At 42.1% G+C, this 22696-nt stretch overlaps 2 protein-coding genes across 4 annotated transcripts; one reads left to right on the top strand and one right to left on the bottom strand.

Annotated features, from left to right (window-relative positions):
• Nucleotides 1-519: 519 nt before the first annotated feature.
• On the top strand, nt 520-4261 carry LOC113657144. 3 transcript variants are annotated; one of them, XM_027168724.2, is made up of 5 exons: nt 520-672; nt 2495-2654; nt 3251-3376; nt 3548-3684; nt 3949-4261. In XM_027168724.2, exons 1-5 carry the CDS (start codon nt 664-666, stop codon nt 4189-4191), a joined length of 675 nt encoding a protein of 224 aa, XP_027024525.1. In that variant the 5' UTR covers nt 520-663; the 3' UTR covers nt 4192-4261. The 3 variants fall into 3 exon arrangements, with proteins under 3 accessions (XP_027024525.1, XP_047656993.1, XP_047656996.1); XM_047801037.1 differs by having other exon boundaries at nt 562-672; nt 2500-2654; XM_047801040.1 differs by having other exon boundaries at nt 565-672; nt 2500-2654; nt 3257-3376.
• A 710-nt stretch (nt 4262-4971) lies between these two features.
• ace2 (angiotensin I converting enzyme 2) lies at nt 4972-21750 on the bottom strand. Its single transcript, XM_027168723.2, has 18 exons — nt 21550-21750; nt 21060-21218; nt 20736-20829; nt 20160-20303; nt 19861-19973; nt 19588-19693; nt 18508-18605; nt 18198-18370; nt 12926-13152; nt 11533-11677; nt 10835-10933; nt 10526-10648; nt 9557-9735; nt 7466-7524; nt 6528-6628; nt 6315-6431; nt 5712-5906; nt 4972-5330 (listed from the first exon to the last, which is right to left on the bottom strand). Exons 1-18 carry the CDS (start codon nt 21733-21735, stop codon nt 5228-5230), a joined length of 2421 nt encoding a protein of 806 aa, XP_027024524.2. The 5' UTR covers nt 21736-21750; the 3' UTR covers nt 4972-5227.
• Nucleotides 21751-22696: the final 946 nt, after the last annotated feature.

Here is a 22696-nt window from a genome sequence, read left to right on the forward strand (position 1 = left end):
AGTTTACATTTACATCTTCTTAAAAAAAAAAAAATAATAATTAAAAAAAAAAACTTGATTTATTTATTTTTATTTTTATTTTTTTCCCCCCAACTTAAACACTGTGGTTCACACCTGCTTCTGCTGTATATGTCAATCAGAATACTAGGAACGCTAAATAAATACAGTAGATAGTGGCTATGCATTTCTTTTAAACCCCTAGAACACACAATGGTGAAAACACGTCATTGTTCCGCAAGTGCAAGTGAGCCGCAGTCTGCCTGAACCTCACATCATGTTTTCAGATCATTAAATTGAACAAGCTGCACACTGAGAATCACTGCACACTACATTCACACTGAAAAATATGTGATCCTTACTCATGCAATAGAAGCTGCTTTTAAGTTTATCAAGTGGATGAATATCATCTGTGGAAAAAAATAGATGGGGAAAAGTAGTAGTAAATCGGAGAGTGCAAGTAGAAGAGCCCATTAGGGGATTTCCCACAAAAATCAGAAATGGTGAGACAAAACTAGACGTATTTCCCATAACTGCGGCTTCCTCTTTGATTACACTTCTTCATTTTTTTAAAAATGACCTCATAAAGATGATAGTCCAACCCACTCTTAAAAAAACCAAGCCCTACGTGCTGTCACAGTCGTTGCTGACTTTCACGAGAGCAACATGGCACAGGTAGGGTCCGGTCATATTTTCTTCTTAAACTATCAGGCTCTATGTACAGGCATGTATTATTATGTGCTATTTGAAAGGGGCTCGGTTAGATGAAGGAAAACATTATTTGACAATATAAGTTGTTGGATTTGTTTGTGTGCTTTTCAAATCGCAGCATGTGTTACATTCTATTTTTAATAAAAAAAAATTTCAATAGAGTAGAATCGCAGGTTTTGACTCAGGCTTAGCTTGGTTACTACTGTAGTATGCATTCTATATCATACACACACTCACATGGTTTTGGTCTGTGGTCTTACTGTGCAGCAGTCACACAGAATCAAGCTGAACCCATTTTCTCTCATGCAACCTTTATTCATGCGAAATTATCTAGAAAGGATCTTCGACTGAAAGTACAACTGTACAAACCAGACATGCCACTTTGTACAACTATGTAGCAGAAATCTTCTGCCTTAAACAAAAATGTAGTAGGCATTAAGTTATTTATTGCTGTGCTTATTATAATATAACATGAATGAATGAATGACACAAGATTGGCACGGTTAACTAGCAGAGCCTGAATTTCATGTGCGATTGAATTTTCTCTCTTTCATACACTCATCTGCCTATACACATACAAGACAGATGACTCTTCCACTCACGCTTTTACTTTCCATAAATCTACAAGGTTGAGTCAAATGAGATTCTTTAATCTGCCATGAAAACAGGCTTCACAATATGTGAAACTTTTTCTACTGTTTTGTTCAATGCAAATGTTCCAGCACATGCAAACTGCCATATTCCTCCAAAATAGATAGATTCGTCCTCTTTTGTTTCATCCAGGAAATGTTTCCACCCTATTGCTTCTTTGGCTAGTCCAAAAATATCTGCACAGGATGTTGCCCAAGTCATAATCTATTTGAATACGGAAAAAGTACTTTATTGCTGTATTTCAGGTTCGGAAAAATGTAGATACGTAGAAGTGTCTGGAACCGCTCTGTACTCTATGTTCTGTGGTCTAACTCGCAATTTGCACTTATTTCTCATTCATTCTCTTTGCCAAACAATCTCTCCCTTGGTTTTCAACTGAGTGATTCTTCCTGTATCGCAATTGAACAAGTGTGACTCATTCAACCCTTGTATGTTGTTCATACAATTTTGTTACTCATCCAGTGTTCGTGGGTCTGGTCTGGTGAAAAAAAAAATCAAATTTAATCAAGTTATGAGTGGGGGGAAAAAATCGACAAATTTACAAGGAAGCAAAGTTTTTCAAAACTATTGATGTTTATGAATATGGGTCCCACAGACCCGACCACCATACAAGGGTTAACTCTAATTTCTATGTGTAGCAAACCTTATATTTTCAGTTATATAAGTGATCTGCCAAATAAAGGATAGCGGGCACAGTCGATCATATTACTCTTGAACTTTTGACAGCTGCATGACATCAGTGTTTATGGGAATTAAAACTAGGTCACTGATGACCTCAAGATTTCTAAAACCACAGCTAGGTTCGTACTTGAACAAAAGCAAAAAGAAATATTTCACTTCAGGATAGATATTTTCATACTTAAATTTATATCTAATGTGCAGGACTGAGGGAAAATTCTACTTTTATCCTTTTAATCTTTGAATCTGTATTTTGTTCTTTTTACATTGTGTTACTTGTAAAATATGACTGTTTAATCTGTCTAAGTAGGAGAGTAAAGCATGAAAATTTATGATTAGAGTTGACAAAACAGGACTGAAAACTGTGCGGAAAGTATCTGTGTCTAAGAAACAATTGTCTCTGTCAGAAAGTCAAAAAGTCTAAATAGATGTATTTTGTTTGTATTTCATTCTCCAGAGCAGCACCACCAAATACCTGTTGCCTGACAACAAAAACAATATGATCTTATACTTGGAAATGGTTTTAGAGAATGCGGGAGAGTCAGAAGGCTCAGACTCCGAGAGCATCAATAGCCACGGGAAATGTGTCATTGATGGAGCACGTGATGAGCTGAGAGGTGAGAGGTCATTAAAGCTGCTGTGGCCACAATGATCACTAACATCTCAGTTTTGAAATTTTTTTTTTTTGAAATTTTGCTAAAAAACAAATGAAAAATGTCTTTTCAAAGTTCAAATCCCATTAGCACCAAACTACAGGTCCTTGAGCAAAGCCCTAAACCCACAACTGATCAGTTGTGTAAATGGAAGTCATTCTGGATAAATGAAAATGTCATAAATAGAATTGCAAGTAATGAAACAGAAGAGAATTTGTAGACTGCAAGATAACACAGATATCCACAGCTGGCAGTCCAAGAGAGACAACATGGCTGCATTCTCTGGGTCTGGGCCACATGATGTCACTATATATAAAAATGCATTTACATTTATATCAATGCCAGAGACCTTTATCCAGAGCAACTTAATTTATGGTAATGGGTCTTGCTCAGGAGCCCAGCAGTGGCAGCTCGGTGGACCTGGGATTCAAACTCACAACTTTACAATTGGTTGGCCAACGCTTTAACCACAGCTATGCAAAATGCCACTATCCAATTAGTGATCTAGTTCTCTGCTAGTAAATATTTGTGTAGTAACCATCCCATTTTATTTTTCTGAGGCATAGGATCTTTAATAAAAGTTCACGAAAGTCAAGTGCTGATCCAAAGTTTACATAACACAACTATAGAATCTGACAACATCAAACCAAGAAGAAGAGGAGCTTGCATGCATAAATCCACCTCAGGTCAGTACGGAAACCTTCAGCTCTAAGAACCTAAGAGTTTCCCGCTTCCTGTACTTCCATGAATCCAAAACTAAGTTTAAGTGTTGATGGGAATTCTTTTCATATTTTTTAGCACCACAATAAGATGAAGGGGTTCATGTTTGCTGTCTTTTTTTATTTTTATTTTTTTAGACATCACTATCTTCTACTACAAATCAAGCATCCTGGTAGATCTGGAAAAAGGTGTTCCTGTTGTATTGAACATCACCAACTCCAACCAGTTTCTGAAATGCACATTCATAAATGACAAGGCAGTTCTGAGTGTTGAAGTGAGTGTGAACAGCCTATACAGCATACTATACAGTATTGCGAGACAAGAATATACAATTTATGACTGGGCCTGTGATTTGATTGAGATTCTTTTAACTCATCTGGTTTCATTAGTTCTAAATGATGACTGATATTTAGGGAAAGACAAAACACAAATCCAGTTTACAACAAACATTTGTTTAGACTTAACACGTTGAACAATATATTCACCTACAGACCAACCAACCCAAATGTTTATATTAATTTTTTATTTTATTTTTCAGTGCTCAGAAAAGGAAAAACTGGAATCTATCTATAAAAACGATCCTCTCACGTGGCCTTTTGTCTTCTACCTCTCGCGCACAAAGGACGACTGCTGTCGCTTCGAGTCGGCCAAGTACAGCGGTTGGTTCATCCGCACCGAGTCTGGCTCTGTGTGCGTGGATGAGAAAAAGGATCCAGATAAAGATCCTGAGAAATATTCCTTTTTCGTCATACGCACACCAAATACAACAAAGTCAAAGTGAATTATTGAGAAAAAAAATCTTCACTTTGCATAATTACATTGGAAATGGGGCCCAGCAGTGGCAGCTTGGTGGACGTAGAAATCAAAAGCTTCTGATTGGTAGCCCAACACATTAACCACTAGGCTACCACATCCCTACAGTTACAGAAGTTGTTTATTTTAACACTTTTATGATAAAGCTAATTTTAAAGCTGATTTTTTTGTATATATCTGATGCACTTATAAATATAGCAATATAGCACTTATGCTGAAAATATACTTTGCTGCTATTATAATATTACTTAAAATATTAATACCAGTCCTGTTAGTTGAGTTATCATTGTATTCACTTTTTTGTTCAGAAGTGTATAGATGTTGTTGTGCATCCTTTAACTGCCATTGCAGTAGTCAGTAATATGAATCATATCACAATTTATTGATATTTTTAAATGTTTCTTTTTTATATATGTGTGAATTAAAATTATTGTTTGCATTATTGTTCTAAATTTATCTTTCTCCATTCTTATAAGCATAGATGAGAAAAATTGGAGGAAAAAAGAAAACGCTTATTGTGGGTAGATTTTGTTCATTGACATAGATTTGGTCAATTCGGAGTCTAAATACACGTCTAGTGCGCATTGTCTCATGGACAGAAAAGTTGACTGTTGTGTCTTAAACACTTTTCCTTTCCTTTTTAATTTCATTTGTTACTCATGGGAAACAATTTTGATGATTTTAATGTGGTTTCATTAAGATTTTTTATTTTTTGATAATAACATTAAAATAAATGTTTAAAAAGTAAAACAGTGCTTTTTTTGTTTTATTTAAATACCTGTAATGCTTTATAAATGTTTACATATCAGAAGAATATTTTAGAATGTTTCTCTCTTCCATTGTCATACTATACAAAAAATCACATTACAGCAAAGCAGATGCTCTAACATGTCAATAAAATGTTTGAGCGTGTTAGCAAAAAACATTTCTCCAAAAATATCTCTCACGGTCGTCTTAATTGTGGTGAACACTTCTTTGCTTTTGTCTCAAGTAAAATTTGCAGATTAAAATCCTGTTTGTTCGCTTTCATTTTCATAAGCATTGTTCACCATCCCGTTAGCAGGTTCCTCATACGGGTTCCCAGGACTGTCCATATTCTTGGCTTTCCTATAAATCAAAACAGATGATTTAAACATACAGGTTTTGATAAAATGTGCTAAATTTATTAAACTATCATGAATGAGGAAGGGAAAATATTCAGGCCTAAATGTCACCACAAGATGTTGTCATTGGAAAGAAACAAAGGCATTATTTTTTCCTTATGCTGCAAAAATTAATATCAGAATATTCCTAAAAGTTAGGTTAGAATTTGTGTCAGGTTTATGAGTCGGCTGGTTTTAAATATGTGTTAACATTGAAGATGAAGCAGTTGATTTCAGTTCACCTCGCCTGGATTAGCAAGCCACCAGTTTTGTAACTATTATTTTTCTCTCTTCCGTGCTTTGCATGTTCTGTGGTGCTGGTGGGTGTTTTCCCTAATGGGGTTACCTCCTCCTGTTCAAGGCCCCTGTGATGATGATGTAAAGGCCTATGCAAACCACCAATCCCATCACCACTCCGAAAGCAATCAGCCATACTTGAACCGGTGGCTCTGTGAGAGGAGCCAGTGTAGCACGTAGGCCTAAAAACTCCAGTGTGTCATCCGTCAGCTGAAAAACCCCATTGATGCGATCTCTAGAAAGCCTAAAATGGGGAGAAGGAGGGGGATTTCACACTCTTTAGGACAGATCAATGAATAAATTGTTGTTTTATCATTCTGTCACCTTTTGGGGATTACCTACATTTCTACAGATTCATACAGTAAACAGAACTGGAGTATGAAATATTCATATCATTAATAAATGCATGTACAAGTTTAATGAGGCATAGTGGTTCTATAAAGGTAGCTTAAAATGTGAAAACAGGGTTTGCTACCAAGTCCTCGTTCTAAGACGTTAAAGAGGTAGAGAAATGTGACTCATCGATGGCAGCTGTTTAGTTAAGATGACTAAAGGAGACTACAGTGACAGCTGTGTGTTACAGGCAGAGCTTTGGAAAATAATTTACACCACCCTGTTTATTATTCCCATATAACATATTTCATGCTCTCACCAGATAGCAGCCTCCACTTCTGTTTTGGGAATAATCCTAGTTGCATTAGTCGGATCGGTCACCAGAAAGTAAAAAGAAATCCTTGGTGTTTCTTTGTATGTGTAGATGTTGTCTACCCTGCAAATAGAGAAATAATATGAATTTGGACTTTTAACTCAATCCAAATACTTCGAACCACACAAAAGTGTTTCAGTCAAATTGTTTGATACTGACGTGAAACTGATATCTTCAGCCTTGGTTTGTAAATAGTACCGTCGCATGGCAAAGGCCACGGAGGCCTTAAAAAGGTACATCTCATTGTCATTCCACTGGTACTGAAAAAAAAAAAGTAAAAACGAAATAAAAATCAGTGCCTTATGTTTGGTGAATATGTTTATCTAAAATATACAGAAATACAAAGAACAAATAAAATATACTAGCTGTGTGTGGGGGTGTCCATTTAAAAATGCCTAAACACTGAGTTGACACTGTGTCTATGCTGTGTGATGATCCTGGTTCCTGTGGAGTCTAACCCGTGTGGACCTGTGTGAGTGCAGGTTTTCATTCCAATCAAGCAGGATAAAAATCTTTGTCCACACCGGGCCTCAATCTGTGTAAGGCTTTTCAGAATGTCAACGAACACCAATAGTCTATATTTCAGCATCACATCTAGTACAGCTAGCTTCACATCAGCATATCACCACAGGACCCTTACAAAAAAAAATCCTAGAGATATAAATGAGAATTTGCCTACAGAAGCTACTTTTGTTTGGAAGGAGTGGAAATCCCAGGCTGAAGGGAACTCAAATTCTGATTCAACCAATGTGACGAACAAGCCAGGGTTACAGTCCAACATCTCACTGATGTCTTGATGACTACGGTTGAGAGCTGCGTTGAACCACAAAGATTTAGTAAATGGAGAGAGTGACCTAAACGGACCTCAGATGGGTCAGTTTAGTGTACATCTTGCAATGACATTTGAGATTTAGGTCCATATACTCACGAAAGGCTTTTTATCAAACCTGCTGTCATGGACGGCTTGGACCATAATAATAATGTTCGTACAGAATAATGTCCTGTGCTATGTTTATTTTTATGAAGAAAAAACAGCTATTATTTGTTCACAAATCGCAATTAGAATATAAACATAAATTTAATTAAACAATACATACTGCATTATCTCCCAGGGCAGCCTTTAGACTCACTCTCACTTTAAGAGCATTTTCAGAATCTGTTCACAAGAAAAGTTATTATTGACATAAAGTTTGAAATCCAGTAAAACCTGACATGTACACTCCTGAACAAAATCCAGGGAAAATATTACAAGTATTCACACTTCTTCAAAATACCAAAAGAAGAAACAAGAGCAAGAGACAGGGGGACTACTGGGGGACTTCAACGCTCACGTGGGCAGCGAAAGTGATACCTGGAAGGGCGTGATTGGGAGGAACGGCCCCCCCCGAACCTGAACCCGAGTGGTGTTCTGTTTTTGGACGTCTGTGCTAGTCACAGTTTGTCCATAACGAACACCATGTTCAAGCATAAGGGTGTCCATCAGTATATGTGGCACCAGGACACCCTAGGTCGGAGGTCGATGATCGACTTTTGGTTGTTTCATCTGGCCTCCGGCCGTATGTCTTGGACACTCGGGTAAAGAGAGGGGCGGAGCTGTCAACTGGATCCAATGGCGGGGGAGGAAGTTGGACAGACTTGGCAGACACAAACGCACTGTGAGGGTCTGCTGGGAACGTTTGGCAGAGTCTCCGGTCAGAGAGATCTTCAACTCCCACCTCTAGCAGAGCTTCAACCAGATCCCGAGGGAGGTTGGAGACATTCAGTCTGAGTGGACCATGTTCTCCACCTCCATTGTCGACTGCTTGGAGCTGTGGCCGTAAGATCTCTGGTGCCTGTAATGGCGGCAATCCCCGTACCCGGTGGTGGACCCCGGAAGTAAGGGATGCCGTCAAGCTGAAGGAGTCCTATCGAGCCTTGTTGGCTCGGGGGACTCCGGAGGCAGCTGATAGGTACCGGAGGGCCAAGCAAGCTTCAGCCCTGGTGGTTGCGGAGGCGAAAACTCTGGTCTGGGAGGAGTTTGGTGAGGCTATGGAGAAGGACTATCGGTTGGCCTCGAAAAAATTCTGGCAAACCGTCCGGCGCCTCAGGAGGGGGAAGCAGTGCCCTGCACACACTGTTTACACAGTGGGAGTGGGAATCTGCTGACTTCGACTTGAATCCGCCCCGAGTACCACAAGTCTCTGGATGTTGTTTGGCTGTCTTGGTTGACACGCCTCTGCAACATCACGTGGCGGCTGGGGCCAGACTGGGGTGGTGGTATGTGGACTGGCAGACTGGGGTGGTGGTCCCTCTGTTTAAGAAGGGGGACTGGAGGGTGTGTTCCAACTACAGGGGTTCACACTCCTCAGCCTCCATGGAAAAGTCTATGCCAGGGTACTGGAGAAAAGAATTCGGCCGATAGTTGAACCTCGGATTCAGGAGGAACAATGCGGGTTTCGTCCCGGTCTTGGAACACTGGACCATCTCTATACCCTCGCCAGGTTGCTGCAGGTTGCACGGGAGTTTGCCCAACCTGTCCACATGTGCTTTGTGGATTTGGAGAAGGCATTCAACTGTGTCCCTCGTGGTGACCTGTGGTGGGTGCTCTGGGAATATGGGGTCCGGGGCCCTCTGCTAAGGGCTGTCCGGTCCCTATATGACCGGAGCAGGAGTTTGGTTTGCATAGCCGGCAGTAAGTCAGACTTGTTCTCAATGCATGTTGGACTCCGACAGGGCTGCCCTTTGTCACCGGTCCTGTTCATTATTTATATGGGCAGGATTTCTAGGCACAGTCAGGGGCCGGAGGGAGTCCGTTTTGGGGACCACAGGATTTCATCTCTGCTCTTTGCAGATGATGTTGTCCTGTTGGCTTCCTCAAATCAGGACCTTCAGTGTGCACTGGGACGGTTCTGTTGTGGGTATTTTTGGATGATGGTTTTAAGCTTTTGATCATCTGATGAACAGTCTGTTTGAGTTTAAATGCAGTTTTCACTATATTGCCAAAATTTGTCTGTGGTCTCTTCTTCTGTTTTTGTGCTTTGACATTTTGAAGCATTTCTTACAACCTGGTTATGATCCACCAGTGCGAAATGCAAATACTTGGATTGTTTCCCCTGGTATTAAGTTTTTTTTTAAGGTTGAGGAGTGTATTTATTGTTAACAACTTAACACCAAAGAGTCTTATTATTTTCTTGCCATTAAGCACTTACATGGATCTATAGCAGCATCCCAGCCTGGTTGTCTGTTGTTCATCTGGTTTTGCACCTTAAGCCATTCGTACAATGTACTGAAGTAGTTCAGCAGAGGTTTGGAGTCCATCCTGGTGTTGCCTGAGATATCCTCCAAAGCCCGTGTCCAAGATTTTGATCGGCCCAACTCAAGCATTTGCCTGTCATTAGACACGTGATAAAGTTTGATGTCATTCCTACTTTTCCATACTATTTTTTTTAAACAATTTGGTGGAATCAAGTCTCACACTGATGCTGAAATCTTCTGGAACATGTGCAGTTTATCCAATAGTGACTAAATAAGTAAAACATTATACATTTGTCCAGGTGATATTTATTTTTATTTTATTTAACTTGAACACTTGATCATTTTCTAGCATTTTACTTAAATTTTACTTTATTTATTTACGTTTAGTTACACTTTTTAAAGCTCTTAACAGCCTTGTCAGCCTCTTTATTTCTAGCTTGAAATGAATTTTTAAAAATGCAGCTTGATATTTTAGTAAGAAACCACAAAGCCCTTCATCTGTCCAACTGTCCTGTATTGAAAAATGTACAGCTTTACTTCTAACTGTTTATTTGTCTGTATGATATATAACACCCGGTATATCTATGTCTATATCACCCAACCTGTATATCTTTTCCATACTGTACATATTGCACTTGCTGCTTAAGGCACTTCTGGTAAGATGCCAAACTGCATTTCCTTGCCTTGTACTTGTACATGTGTGATTACAATGAAGTTAATCTAATCTAAACTAATCTAATCTACTCTAATCTAATCTAACTGTTATAAAGTGCTGATGCTGGAGACATAAATGAAACATAGTTCTCAATCTGTCTAAGCACTATTGAAACAATAACATGTTTTCATATAAACCTGCGATTAGTCTCAGAGAGCAAACGACTCCCCCTCTGACTAATTAGATTCGAGAGTGTGACAGAGCGTACCTAAGTTTGTTTCCGGCATTGGTGGAGTTGGTGATGTCACATTTGTAAAGAGGGCCACTGTGGCCTGCTTCCTTGCAAAGTGCAGCCTGAAACTGGAACTGGTAGATAGTTCGTGTGAAGTATCTGCATAAGAGACAAACAGGAAGTGGCTGTGCTTCATCAGAAGGGTTACCACTATGAACTAAATGGGTTCTTTTAGTCTATTTTTAATGAACTTTTCTGGTATTTTCCATTTGTAATGTCTTCTGAACTTAAAATCACTAACGTGTTTTTATGTTTCAATATGTTTTTTAATTAATAAGCGATTACCGGATAAATGAATAATCCCCAGACACATGGAAAAGAGCAGGTGGGTCACAGTACGTCTCATCTCTAGGTAAAGGTTCCACCACACCAACCAGCTCTCGTCTGTAATGGACAGAGCAATAAAAAAGTGTTAGTCCTAGTGTACTCATGTTAGAAGAATGAAATGTTTCTCCAAATTGACAATTCCACTTTACACATTACTGGTAATTAAATAAGGAAAATCTGTGTGTGTGTGTGTGTGTGTGTGTGTGTGTGTGTGTGTGTGTGTGTGTGTGTGTGTGTGTGTGTGTGTGTGTGTGTGTGTGTGTGTGTGTAAATCTTTGTAATTATGGATTGTTCAATCCAATCTCTGACTGTACCATTTATAGTCTATACCAATAGATAAGGCTGGATAGATCTACACTTTACACCCATTTCTTTAACATTCTTTTGAATACAGCATGTTTGTACAGAGGAACAATGCATCATCTTCATCAGTAGTTATTAACTATAGGTTGCAGTCTTTCAGCTTAATTAAATGCAATAACATTTGCACTCGCACTTTTCAGGCTGTCTAAAACATTACATCAGACAGGAATCTCTAGCAATGTGACATTTATGCAATATATGGAAATCATGATTCAGAGAGTTTCATCGTAAAGGAATGTCATAAAAGGAAGTCTAATACATGGTGAAATACCAGTGATGGTTTTGACACTTACTTCATCTCCCACCAGCGGAGCATCCACTGCTCTTTAGGGATAGTCCCCTGGAACACCTGCCAACGCCATTCCTCCAGCATGTAGGTGAACGGCAAAGTTGCCACAATGGTAAGGGCCTGTTTCAGCAGGAAGTTAATGTCTGTCTCTGAAAAAAGCAAAGTAAGCCATTTTAATCAGTGTTATTACTGTTTCACTTAAACTCTGTTTACCAAAGGCCAAAAAATGTCTACATTCAGCATTGAATGTCTTTGTCATATCTCACTCCACAGTGGTGGTTAATATGAAGCTCAAATGAAAGTGGACACTCAGGACTTTAAGAATTTAAAATAAAAACCCATTTGAATGCATTCGAATCACTCAGGTGATTTGTGATTTTGTTTTTGTTATTATTGCCTGAGAATACAGTTAATAATACAATAAACACATTTGTTTAGCAATGTTGTTGAGGAGGGAAGGTGAACTATTGCTTCCTCATCATTACTGTAAACCCTGAAAATATGCACATTCCGCTTTCTTTGTTTGAATGCAGCTGCGAGGAGCATAACAGGTAACAAAGTGTTTTTTAAAACACTTTTTTTTTATTATCATGAAGTCATATGATGTGACTCATGTTCAATTGTTTACTTTTTTACCTTCTCTTTTTTTTCTCACCTGTACAATAGACATGATCACGAAGCGGCTTAACAAAAATCTATTAAATACAATATTTCCCTTCTGTAACTGTATACACCTGCACGTGGTCAAAACGTGCATTTGTGTAACCAGGAAATTTGTTCTAGTTTACATCTTGTTGACGTTGTCAACTTTTTGCAGCAAAATTTATCTCTAATAAATAGACAGTGTTAGTAACTATTTTGAACTATCTACTTATCGAATGTCGTACACTGATTGATTTACATTTATATACAAGACTGGACATGCATCATTCAAAAATAATGAGGAGAAGGTCAGTTATCACTGAAGGTCACTGTCAATCATTCCTGATTCTCTGAATTTTTTAATACGCTTAATTTGCTCAGGATCTGAAGACCAATGGCGCCAACACTGGACATGCAGGAACACACTGGAAAACAAAAACTAGTCCTACCCCAGACAAACATTCTTCAAGCTTCAATCTAAATTGCAGACATTTCCTATCTAGTTTTGTTAATTACTCTGATTCACTGTAGTTGCTGAATAAAATGCTCTAATATTATTATCTAAAATAAAAATCAATATTTCCACCACTGGGATTGCATTCAGTAGCCTAGAAATGCCACAAACCAAAGCAAGCCATAGATCTCACCAAGATTAAGAATCTATTTGAATGACAATGTGCTGTATATTCAATTTCTTGTTTGCTCATTGATAAAAGTGTCAGACTTCTTATGTATCTCCAATGCAGTCTTCATACCCGTGTCTTCTATAAAGTCAGAGGGCAGAAGCCCGAGGGACTGCAGATGTGACGGGGTTGCGGCCGATAGGCTCATGATCTCGCCTACAGCTTCATGAAAGCCCTCGTTAGCTCCGTCTCGGAGAAGGTAAGACAGGTTTCGATAAGCCATCTGGTACTGGTTATGTCCCATCTCATGATGCGCGGTAAGAAAATGGTCCATGCTCACTGTAGTGCACATCTTGATTCTGGAGAAGAATGTAAGAATGTAGATGTAAGGATATTCAGTGCTTGCTGTAATTGTATAGCATTCCTTTAGACAAATTTACTTCCATTAGTTAACATTCACTTTAATTCATTTAATTACATTTTTACTGCTGAATTATGTATCCAGTGGTCATACCGAATAATGTAGTGAGGTTAAGTTCTACAAACAAAACTACACCAAAATGCAAAGAATGTACTAAATAAAATGGCAGAGGAATAAAAACTACACCAGGTTACGTATGTAACCCGGGTCCCTGAGAAGGGAACGAGACGCTGCGTCAGTGCTGACGCTATGGGAATGCTTCTTTGAGGAAGTTGTGTCTGAAGCTCTGTGTGCACACACGCCATTTAATGGCTCGGAAAGGACACGTGACGGAGTAATTACTCGCCAGTAAGTCCATATAAGGGCATCTACGTCACGCTGCTCCAGCTCTCTTTGTCTGAAGGAAGCGCGAACGGATGCCTGGGGCGTGGCCAGCAACGCAGCATCTCATTCCCTTCTCAGGGAACCGGGTTACATACGTAACCTGGTGTAGTTCCCTTTCGAGGGAACTCGACGCTGCATCAGTGCTGACGCTATGGGAATGCCAATACCCACGCCGCCACGCACCGGTCGATGACTGCGCCAGAGGCCGTGAGAGAGCACGAGCAGACTGGGAACAGCACATCATAGGCCCCGCAGTACCTGGGACCCTGGAGTGGGGTCCAAGTCCAGGTCATAGAATCTGATAAAGGTGTGCGGAGAGGACCATCCTGCCGCAGCACAAATATCTTCAATGGGCACACCCCTGGCCAAGGCACTGGATGAGGCGATACCCCTAGTGGAGTGGGCCCTGATGCCAAGAGGTGAGGCATGACCGCGCACCTCATAGGCCTGAGTAATGGCCTCCACCACCCAGTGCGCCAGGCGCTGTTTGGAAACCGGATTACCCCTATTCCGGCCCCCAAAACAGACAAAAAGTGCGGAGGAGTTACGCCACGAGCTAGAGCGGTGAACGTAAGTCCTCAGGGCCCTTACCGGGCAAAGCAAGTGCAGCCTCTCCTGTTCCGCCGACTCATGGGGCGGGGGACAGTAGGCCTGCAGGATGATTGGACATCCCGCCATCCTGGGTACCTTAGGAGGGATATATCCTGGCCTGGAGTGCAGGATAGCCTTGAACATGCCGGGGGCAAATTCTAGGCAGGCGGGGGCGATTGATAAAGCCTGCAAATCCCCGACTCTGCTAAGAGAGGCTAAGGCAAGAAGCAGAGCCGACTTCAGGGTCAGAAACTTCTCAGAGGCTGACTCCAAGGGCTCAAAGGGGGCTTCCAGCAGCCCCTCCAGGACCACAGAATGGTCCCAGGAAGGAAGGCGTGGCCTAGAGGAAGGCCTCAGCCGCCTGACACCACGCAGAAAGCGAGAGACCAAAGGGTGCCTACCCAAGGAGGCCCCAAGGACAGGTTCATGGTTCACGGCAACTGCGGCCACGTACACCTTTAGAGTAGACAGGGACAGGCCCCGAGAAAAGCAAGACTGCAGGAAATCCAGCACTGTATCAACCGTGCAGTGAACTGGATCCTGAGAGTGCTCGTCACACCAGAGGCGAAAAAGCCTCCACTTCAGAGCATACAGTTTTCTAGTGGAGGAAGCCCTAGCATTCAGCAGAGTCTCTGTCACCTCAGTTGAGAGGCCTGCGTCTAGGAGCTGGTCCCCCTCAGGGGCCAGTCCCAAAGCTTCCACATCTCGGGGCGGGGTGAAGAATTGCCCCCTGCGCCTGAGAGAGGAGATCCCTCCTGACGGGAACCTCCCATGGAGTGCCGTCCAGGAGGGAGACTAGGTCCGCGAACCAAACTCAAGAGGGCCAACGGGGGGCAACTAGGAGAAGGTTGACCCGGTCATGGCACACTCTGGCTAGGACTTGCGGGAGCAGAGCTACCGGGGGAAAGGCGTAAAGACGGAGCCTTAGCCAGGTCCATACCAGGGCATCCAGGCCCAACGGGGCCGGGTGAGAGAGGGAGAACCACAGCGGACAGTGGGTCGACTCCTCTGAGGCTAACAAATCCACTTCCGCCCGGCTGAAAATCTGCCAGATTTGCTCCACCATGTGGGGGTGAAGACGCCACTCCCCGGGCCTCAGCACCTGCCTCAACAGGAAGTCTGCCTCCCGAATTTACACGCCCTGGGGTAAAGACCGCTCTTAGCGAAAGAAACCTGGTCTCTGCCCAGAGCAGAATCTGCCACGCCAACCTGAACAGGGGGCGTGAACGCAGACTGCCCTGATGGTTGATATAGGACACCACCACGGTGCTGTCTGTTCGCACTAGGACATGACAGCCCTTGAGGTGCGGGAGAAAGTGTTGCAATGCTAGAAACACAGCCCTCATCTCCAGGCAATTTATGTGCCATGAGAGACAGGGGCCCTCCCATAGACCCTGGGCTGGGCGGCCATCTAAGGCTGCGCCCCAGCCCGAGAGCGAGGCGTTCGTTGAAAGAGTCCTGCGACAGTGACACGCCCCTAGAATGGGACCCAAGGCCAAGAACCTGGAGACGCAATGGTGCCAGGGCAGCATCCATGCACTTCGTGAACGTGCATGGTGAAAGGGCTAGGCCAAAAGGAAGGACACGATACTGGTACGTTTCGCCCCCGAAAGTGAACCTGAGGAACTTCCTTTGCTCCGGCAGAATGCTTATGTGGAAATAAGCATCCTTGAGGTCGATCGTGACAAACCAGTCCTCGGATCTGATCTGGGACACGATCATCTTGAGCGTGAGCATCTTGAACTTGTAAGTCTTCAGAGTACAGTTCAGAGCCCGCAGGTCCATAATCGGACGCAGCCCCCCGTCCTTCTTGGGAACAACAAAATATTGGCTGTAAAAGCCGGAGTCCCGCTCTGGGAGGGGAACATGCTCTATGGCCCCTTTCTCCAGAAGTGAGAGGAGTTCCTCCCGGAGGAACACCGCCTGGTGCCCGCCCACATTTGTGGGCAACACACCCTGGAAACACGGAGGACGGGAGGAAAACTGGATCCTGTACCCCCTTTCTACAGTATTCAGGACCCACTGAGACACCCCTGGCAGAAGTTTCCATGCTGCCAGGCTGCCTGACAGTGGTGTCAAACTTGTGCAGACCTCCCGGGCGCCCTGAAACAGCGCACCGGCAGGCGCGAACCCGGGAAGATCCGCACAAGAAAGGGGAGCCGACACAGGCCCCACTGCCCCCCAAAACGACAAAGGCGGTGGGGCTGGCAGTAGAGGGAGCATCTCTGAATAGGGCACTCCCAGGAGCCCCTGCCCTCAGGCATCAGGACCCCTTCGTGGCCCGCTTTGCTGAGAGGACAGACCTAAGGTCCTCTCTCACCGGACGGGTCCGGGCCCGGGCATGTGAACCGGCCTCCCTAGTTTTAGGGAGGGCACGGGACGCCACACTAGCTCTTCTCACTGCCCTGAGTGAGCTAGAAAGGGGGGGCTAGATGATGGCCCAGGCTGCTCCCCGCGGCGAGGGAGAAACTCCTTGAACGCCGCTGACTGGCGTTTCACCTCCTGATGCCTGTCGACGACAGTACTAACTGCGTCGCCGAACAAGCCCTGAGGTGAAACTGGGGAGTCCAGGAGAAAGGACTTATCCTTCTCCCTTATGCCCGTCAAGTTAAGCCACAAGTGCCTCTCCGTGGCAACCAGCGCAGCCATAGTACGGCCTATAGAGTGAGCCGTCTGCTTCGTGGCACGGAGCGCGAGATCAGTGGCACAGCGGAGCTCAGACACCGCCTGAGGTCCCAGCCCTTCACCGCCATCCAGCTCTGCTAGCAGATCAGCCAGGTAGGCCTGCAAGACCGCCATGGTGTGCAGTGCTGCACCCGCTTGACCCGCTGCCTCATAGGCCTTACCTACAATGGCTGAAGTGGTCCTACATGGCTTGGATGGAAGGGCAGGTTTTCTCCATGCCGGCGATGCAGGGGAGAGATAACTGGCCAGCAGCGTCTCTTCAACCCTCGGCATCGTTCTATACCCATGGTCTTCAAGCCCCATAATGGCTGAATAGTCTGACATGGCTAGAGAAAATACACGCGCCGAAAAGGGATTTTTCCAAGACCTCGATACCTCAGTATGGAGGTCTGGAAGAAATGACAGACGCCTGCGTGCAGGTGGCTGACGGCCTGAAGTGAGAAAGCGGTCGTCCAGCTTAGAATGGACGACACCAACTGCCTCCTCAGGCCAATCTAATTTCAGCTTCTCAACAGCCCGAGTTATTACCTCAAGGAGCTCCTCGAACGCGACTGATTGCGTCGGCCGTTCTGAGGTGGAAAGCCCCTCCCCTTCGACATCGAGCTCCTCAGAGCCGGACGCGGAAAGCAGCATACTCTCTTTCGGGTTGGGAGAAATCGCAGTGCGAGCTCCCGAACGCGAAACCGAGCGATCAGAGGCAGGGGAGAGGGCAAGAGAAAGGGGAACACCCGTCTCTTGCTCCGCCTCCGCTAACTCAACCTGGGAACCCCATGATTGAAGCCGCCGCGCTGCCTCGGCAGACGCAGGACCCGAACCACGAGGCGCAGCCGAAGCTGAAAATACAGCCAGGCGGGATCGGAGCGTGCGGAGAGGGAATCCCTCCCAATGCACGCAGCCGGCTCCCTCGAGAGCCGACCGGGCATGCTCCTCTCCCAAACACACCACACAAAGAGAATGCACGTCGTGATAAAGCGGGGGCACGGATGCACGCATCTCTTAAAGTGCTTAGACTGCAACATTTTGCCTAGTCTTTCCCTATTTTTTTTTCTTTCCCTGCACTTGATAGGCAGACAAACAACACACATACACAGAGCGCTTCCTGAAGACAAAGAAAGCTGGAGCAGCGTGACGTAGATGCCCTTATATGGACTTACTGGCGAGTAATTACTCCGTCACATGTCCTTTCCGAGCCATTAAATGGCTTGTGTGCACACAGAGCTTCAGACACAACTTCCTCAAAGAAGCATTCCCATAGCGTCAGCACTGACGCAGCGTCAAGTTCCCTCGAAAGGGAACTAGTATGTGAAGTATTCTGTAGCGTACCTGTAGTCCTCTCGGTTGCCCATGTCCCACGCTGTGGCATGACACACCACTTTCCTGCCATCATCCGGCTTTACAAACATTGAGTTGTTCCAGAAGTTAGGAAACATGGTCGACATGTTCACCGATTCAAAGAACTTTTCTGCTTCCCAGAACAGCCGCCGTTCTTGCCAGCCCTGAAATCAGCCATAAATCTTTTCCTAATCTTCAATACAGATAGTACATGGAATCTGATTTGAAACGGACCTTTGAACTGAGATAAAAACCAGCTTCTGATTGCTGATTACGTAGGCAGCCATTAAAAACGTCTGACCTGTTCTATCATTGCTGAGGTCACGTCAATATCAGGCTTGTCTTGATAAGGAACACAAAGTGAGTAAAGGTTGGTCCAAAACCGTCCCCACATGTCACCTGAAGAAAAACAAGAAAGACAAGAGGAAAATTTTGTGACACATTTATTCTGTTTTCTGTTAAGCTGGATTTATGATTCTGCAGTAGACTATGTTTATGCAATGTGGAAGATGTACTACTTCTACTTCAAAATTACAGTAATAGCTAACACCAAGTGTAGCATTGCATTTTCCCTAGCATATACCAGTGAATGAAACTTCTAGATCAAAAACTATAGGGTTTTACATAAAATCACAAAAAAAGAGCAGAATTTTGGAATGTTTGTGAGAATTAACTGTCCAAGTTTGTTAGCACATTGATCGATGGGTTCTGATACTTACGGCGAGAGATTATGCTGTCATTAAATTCAATTTGTGCTAATTTGTGTACAAATTACCATTTTAAATTAATCTAGTATTGGAACAATCATTAGTTTGTATGATGTGTGATTGAATGAAAGTCAGTAATTAATTCTATTTAATAATATTTTTTTATAATAATAAAAAAAAAAAAACCATTAATGTGCAGCCAACGCATAATTAAAGCATGGCGCTTTTTTAACACCACAAATAAGGTGGTCCAGCATTAAAGTACATTCAAATAATGACATAATGCTCACAGGCTAAACAAAGACCACACCTCTAAACAATTTCATGCATTCATTCATTCATCCTGAGTATCTGCCTGGTCAGGGTCAGATTACCTCAAACTGCTAGTTTACACTTTGGCTTAAATTTTTTATACAGTATTTAAAAGCAGGATCAAGTGCATTCAGTTCCTTACGTAACTCGTAACTAACTTTGTGGTGGTTTAGTTTTCATTAGTACTAGTAAATATCATCTTTCCAAAATGTCTTGAACGTACAATTACCTCTACTATTCTCAGCTTAATTTGTAGACTACAAATTGGGTCACTGTGAGCTTTATAGTATGTGTAATAAATTGATTTTCAATTCATACATGTGTTTTTTGTTGTTTTTTTTATTTTGTTATTTTAGCCTTACCCAGCAAATGGGCTGGAAGACCTCCATTAGAGGTGACGTGGCCAGGATATGTATCCTGCAACTTGGCTCTCACGTAAGCATGAAGCTCGTTGTACAAAGGCAGAATCTAAACATGAGTTCAATATCAGTTAGAAATACAACTAATCATTTTATTGAATTTCATTTGTATAGCGCTTTTAACAACTGTCACATATGCAGAAATCCAAATAAGAATTAACTTGCAGTTCAGCTAGCTCTTTAACCCATGTGGCATGCGTAATAAAACAGACATACCTCATTATATATGCGTCTGACATCCGTCATCAGTTCATCTCGGGTGTAGCTGTATTTTGGCTCATCAATTGTTTCATAATTAGCCCTCCAGTAGTCTCCATGGTCTTTATAATCTTTAATAAAAGCACAGAGAATTAGCACAAGCTAAGCTAAATCTAGACTCAAAATGTGGTTCTTGGCTGTTCACTGTGTCAAGTCTTAGTTTTTGCCCTTTAGCTATTTATGATACCGATAATTAGCAAGCAAATAAATGAAAGCTTGCAGTGCTTTAAGTTTATATTTTTAGAGATTTGTCATACTGTTTAGCCTTGCAGCTTCGTTCTTCAAGTCCACATAATCTTCATAGAGTCTCCTCATCTTCTTGCCCACCTGAACCCTCCAGCCTTCCCACACATGCAGCCGCTCGTAGTAGTCCCTGCTGTCAGCCATTATTGCTTCCAGGCCTGAGAAGTCAAAAAACAGATTCCATTCTTATCAAAATGAAATGCCTCTAAAATGTGTTTTATCCTAATTAGTGACTTCTTAACAACGTAGGAAAATAGGAGTTAGTTTATTGTTCTGCAGCAGCATGTCCTTTATAGAGATATGGAAATCTATTTTCTTTTCCCTTATTAAGCATTGTATAAATGTATCCTTACTAAAACACCATATCCACAATTCTATATTTTTCTTTATTGTAAATGATTTCTTTTAATGATCCCTGATAATTTATTAGAATTGCTACAGTATCGACCTGTGATGTCAGTGCTGTTGTAGAAATTTAATCAACACCTTCTGACCAATCAGAATTCAACAGCACTGTGGATTAAATAAAATGAAATTAAAAAATCAACCCCATTGGGTTATGACTTGTGTTATCTATACAATGTCAGTACCTGGTTCCAAAGTTTCACAGTCGAAGGGGTCATCGATTTTACACACGGTCCCCGTGCCATAAATTGTACTCATCTCATTCATGACTTTACCTAGCTGCAATACAAACAGACAATTTTGAAGCAACACAACTATTTCCTAAGGTTAGTCTGAAATACTGCTAACATAGACTGATTTCAATGACATGTTGAAATAAAAGATATTTAAATCATACATTTTTAAGTCACACAGAAAGGTTAACAAAAAAAGGTGCTTAATTTTCACACATAGAAAGAAATTTCTAGAAATGGCATTGATGCGGAACAGTGTTGATGTGCCATACTTACATGGCTTGCTTTATCGGGTGACAGCGCACCTGATCCTTTATCCTGGAGAGATCGGAGCTGGAGTTTAGTCTCTGGGTCAGAAATCTGATCGATAGGAAAAGCATTGGACTCCTCTGATGCTTTAGAGTAAAACTCACCCCAGATTGCTCCCTGTGCTGCCTTTGGAAAGATTGGACAGTTTCCCAATTTAGCATCAAAACTCTTTGAATAAAATCAATAATATAGGTTGACACTACACCCATGAAATAAATAAAGTGTATACAGTAATTAAGGTTGTTTGCTTTTGAGGACAAAGCTCATATTTTTTAAATTTGAACTCAGAGTCTGTTACGAAAGCAGATATTAGTAATAAGGGAGTAGCTATTGCATTCTATATTCATTTAATTGTTATATTTTTATTTTGTTTTCAGGAAGGAAAGGAAGGAAGCATTGAATCTAAAATCTTTTGGTTACAATGAAAATGAGACAGAGACCGTTTGTTTTTGCTCACCAGTTTGTCAGAGTTCTCTGTGGTGATGTTCGTGTTGTAGTTCCAAGACGCAAGACTATGCTGATACATGATGCGGGATGCATCCTCATCAAATTTTTTCAGGAACTCTTTGGCTCTGTCCTCAACTGTCTGAGCCAGGACTGTAGAGGTCCCAAAGACCAAAACCAAGATGCACAGGACAGCCATAATCCACGATCACTGACAGCATCTCAGCAAAGTCAATGTCTTATCAAGAGTGTTCTCCGGGTGCAGCCTTTGAACTGAGCTATAAAAATCAAAATAAACACACATCATTTAGTGCTTATTCATTGCGCAAAGTACAAGTGAACACCAATGGTTTTAACTTCCATTTACAGCACAGTGGGGGACATTTCAAGATATTTGGCTTAAATGACAAAGAAGTCTACTGAAGATGACAATGTACACATTACGGTTGGTTTAAAAGGGTGAAAGGTTGCTTTGTGTTTCTTTTTTTGCAGAAGAATACAACTATATTTAAGAAGGTTTTGTAAAAACCTTACACACACACAAACACACAAACATACACACAAATACACACACACATATATATATATATATATATATATATATATATATTTATATATATATATATATATATATATATATATATATAGTTTTGCCCAGCCTGGATAGGACTTCATAAGATAAGATGTACCTTTATTCATCCCACAATGGGGAAATTTACAGCAATGTTACTCTGTCTGTCCAAATTTGGGTTTTGCCCACCCAAAGTTTGATATTTTTATTTTAGAGAAAAGGCAAAAAATAACAGAAAATACCAGCATAATTTCTAACTTCTGATTGGGTGGGTAGCCTACAGCCAATGGACAATGAGCTTCCTGCAGCAGCCACACAACAAAGAATAGTTTTTCAACGTTAGCCTCATGCTACTTTCTGTTCGACATGCTTACAGGCCCTAAAACCAAAAGAAAATGCATTTCTGTTCCACATACTATTTTTTTTTCTTCACTTTACCTATTTCTCTCAATTTGTGATTGCTGGATCATTGATGTATAATTTTTATGCCTATAAAGTAAATCTACAGTAATGCTGCCTGTGTCTCTGCTACTACTGTAGCAAATCAGAGGTTACAGCTAATTCCGGTTTACCCTCCACAAGCACTACT

Source organism: Tachysurus fulvidraco, chromosome 1 (assembly GCF_022655615.1).
Source record: "Tachysurus fulvidraco isolate hzauxx_2018 chromosome 1, HZAU_PFXX_2.0, whole genome shotgun sequence".
NCBI lineage: Eukaryota > Metazoa > Chordata > Actinopteri > Siluriformes > Bagridae > Tachysurus > Tachysurus fulvidraco.

Excerpts from the sequence above, each read along its gene's own strand:
- LOC113657144 (XM_047801037.1), top strand. The coding sequence starts at position 587 with ATGATAGTCCAACCCACTCTTAAAAAAACCAAGCCCTACGTGCTGTCA. Across the intron at positions 3,377-3,547 it reads CATGCATAAATCCACCTCAG|ACATCACTATCTTCTACTAC; the intron begins GTCAGTACGGAA and ends TTATTTTTTTAG. Across the intron at positions 3,685-3,948 it reads AGGCAGTTCTGAGTGTTGAA|TGCTCAGAAAAGGAAAAACT; the intron begins GTGAGTGTGAAC and ends TTTATTTTTCAG.
- ace2 (XM_027168723.2), bottom strand. The coding sequence starts at position 21,735 with ATGGCTGTCCTGTGCATCTTGGTTTTGGTCTTTGGGACCTCTACAGTC. Across the intron at positions 19,694-19,860 it reads TCAGACGCATATATAATGAG|ATTCTGCCTTTGTACAACGA; the intron begins GTATGTCTGTTT and ends ACTCATGTTTAG. Across the intron at positions 13,153-18,197 it reads GGCAACCGAGAGGACTACAG|AATCAAGATGTGCACTACAG; the intron begins GTACGCTACAGA and ends ATTCTTCTCCAG.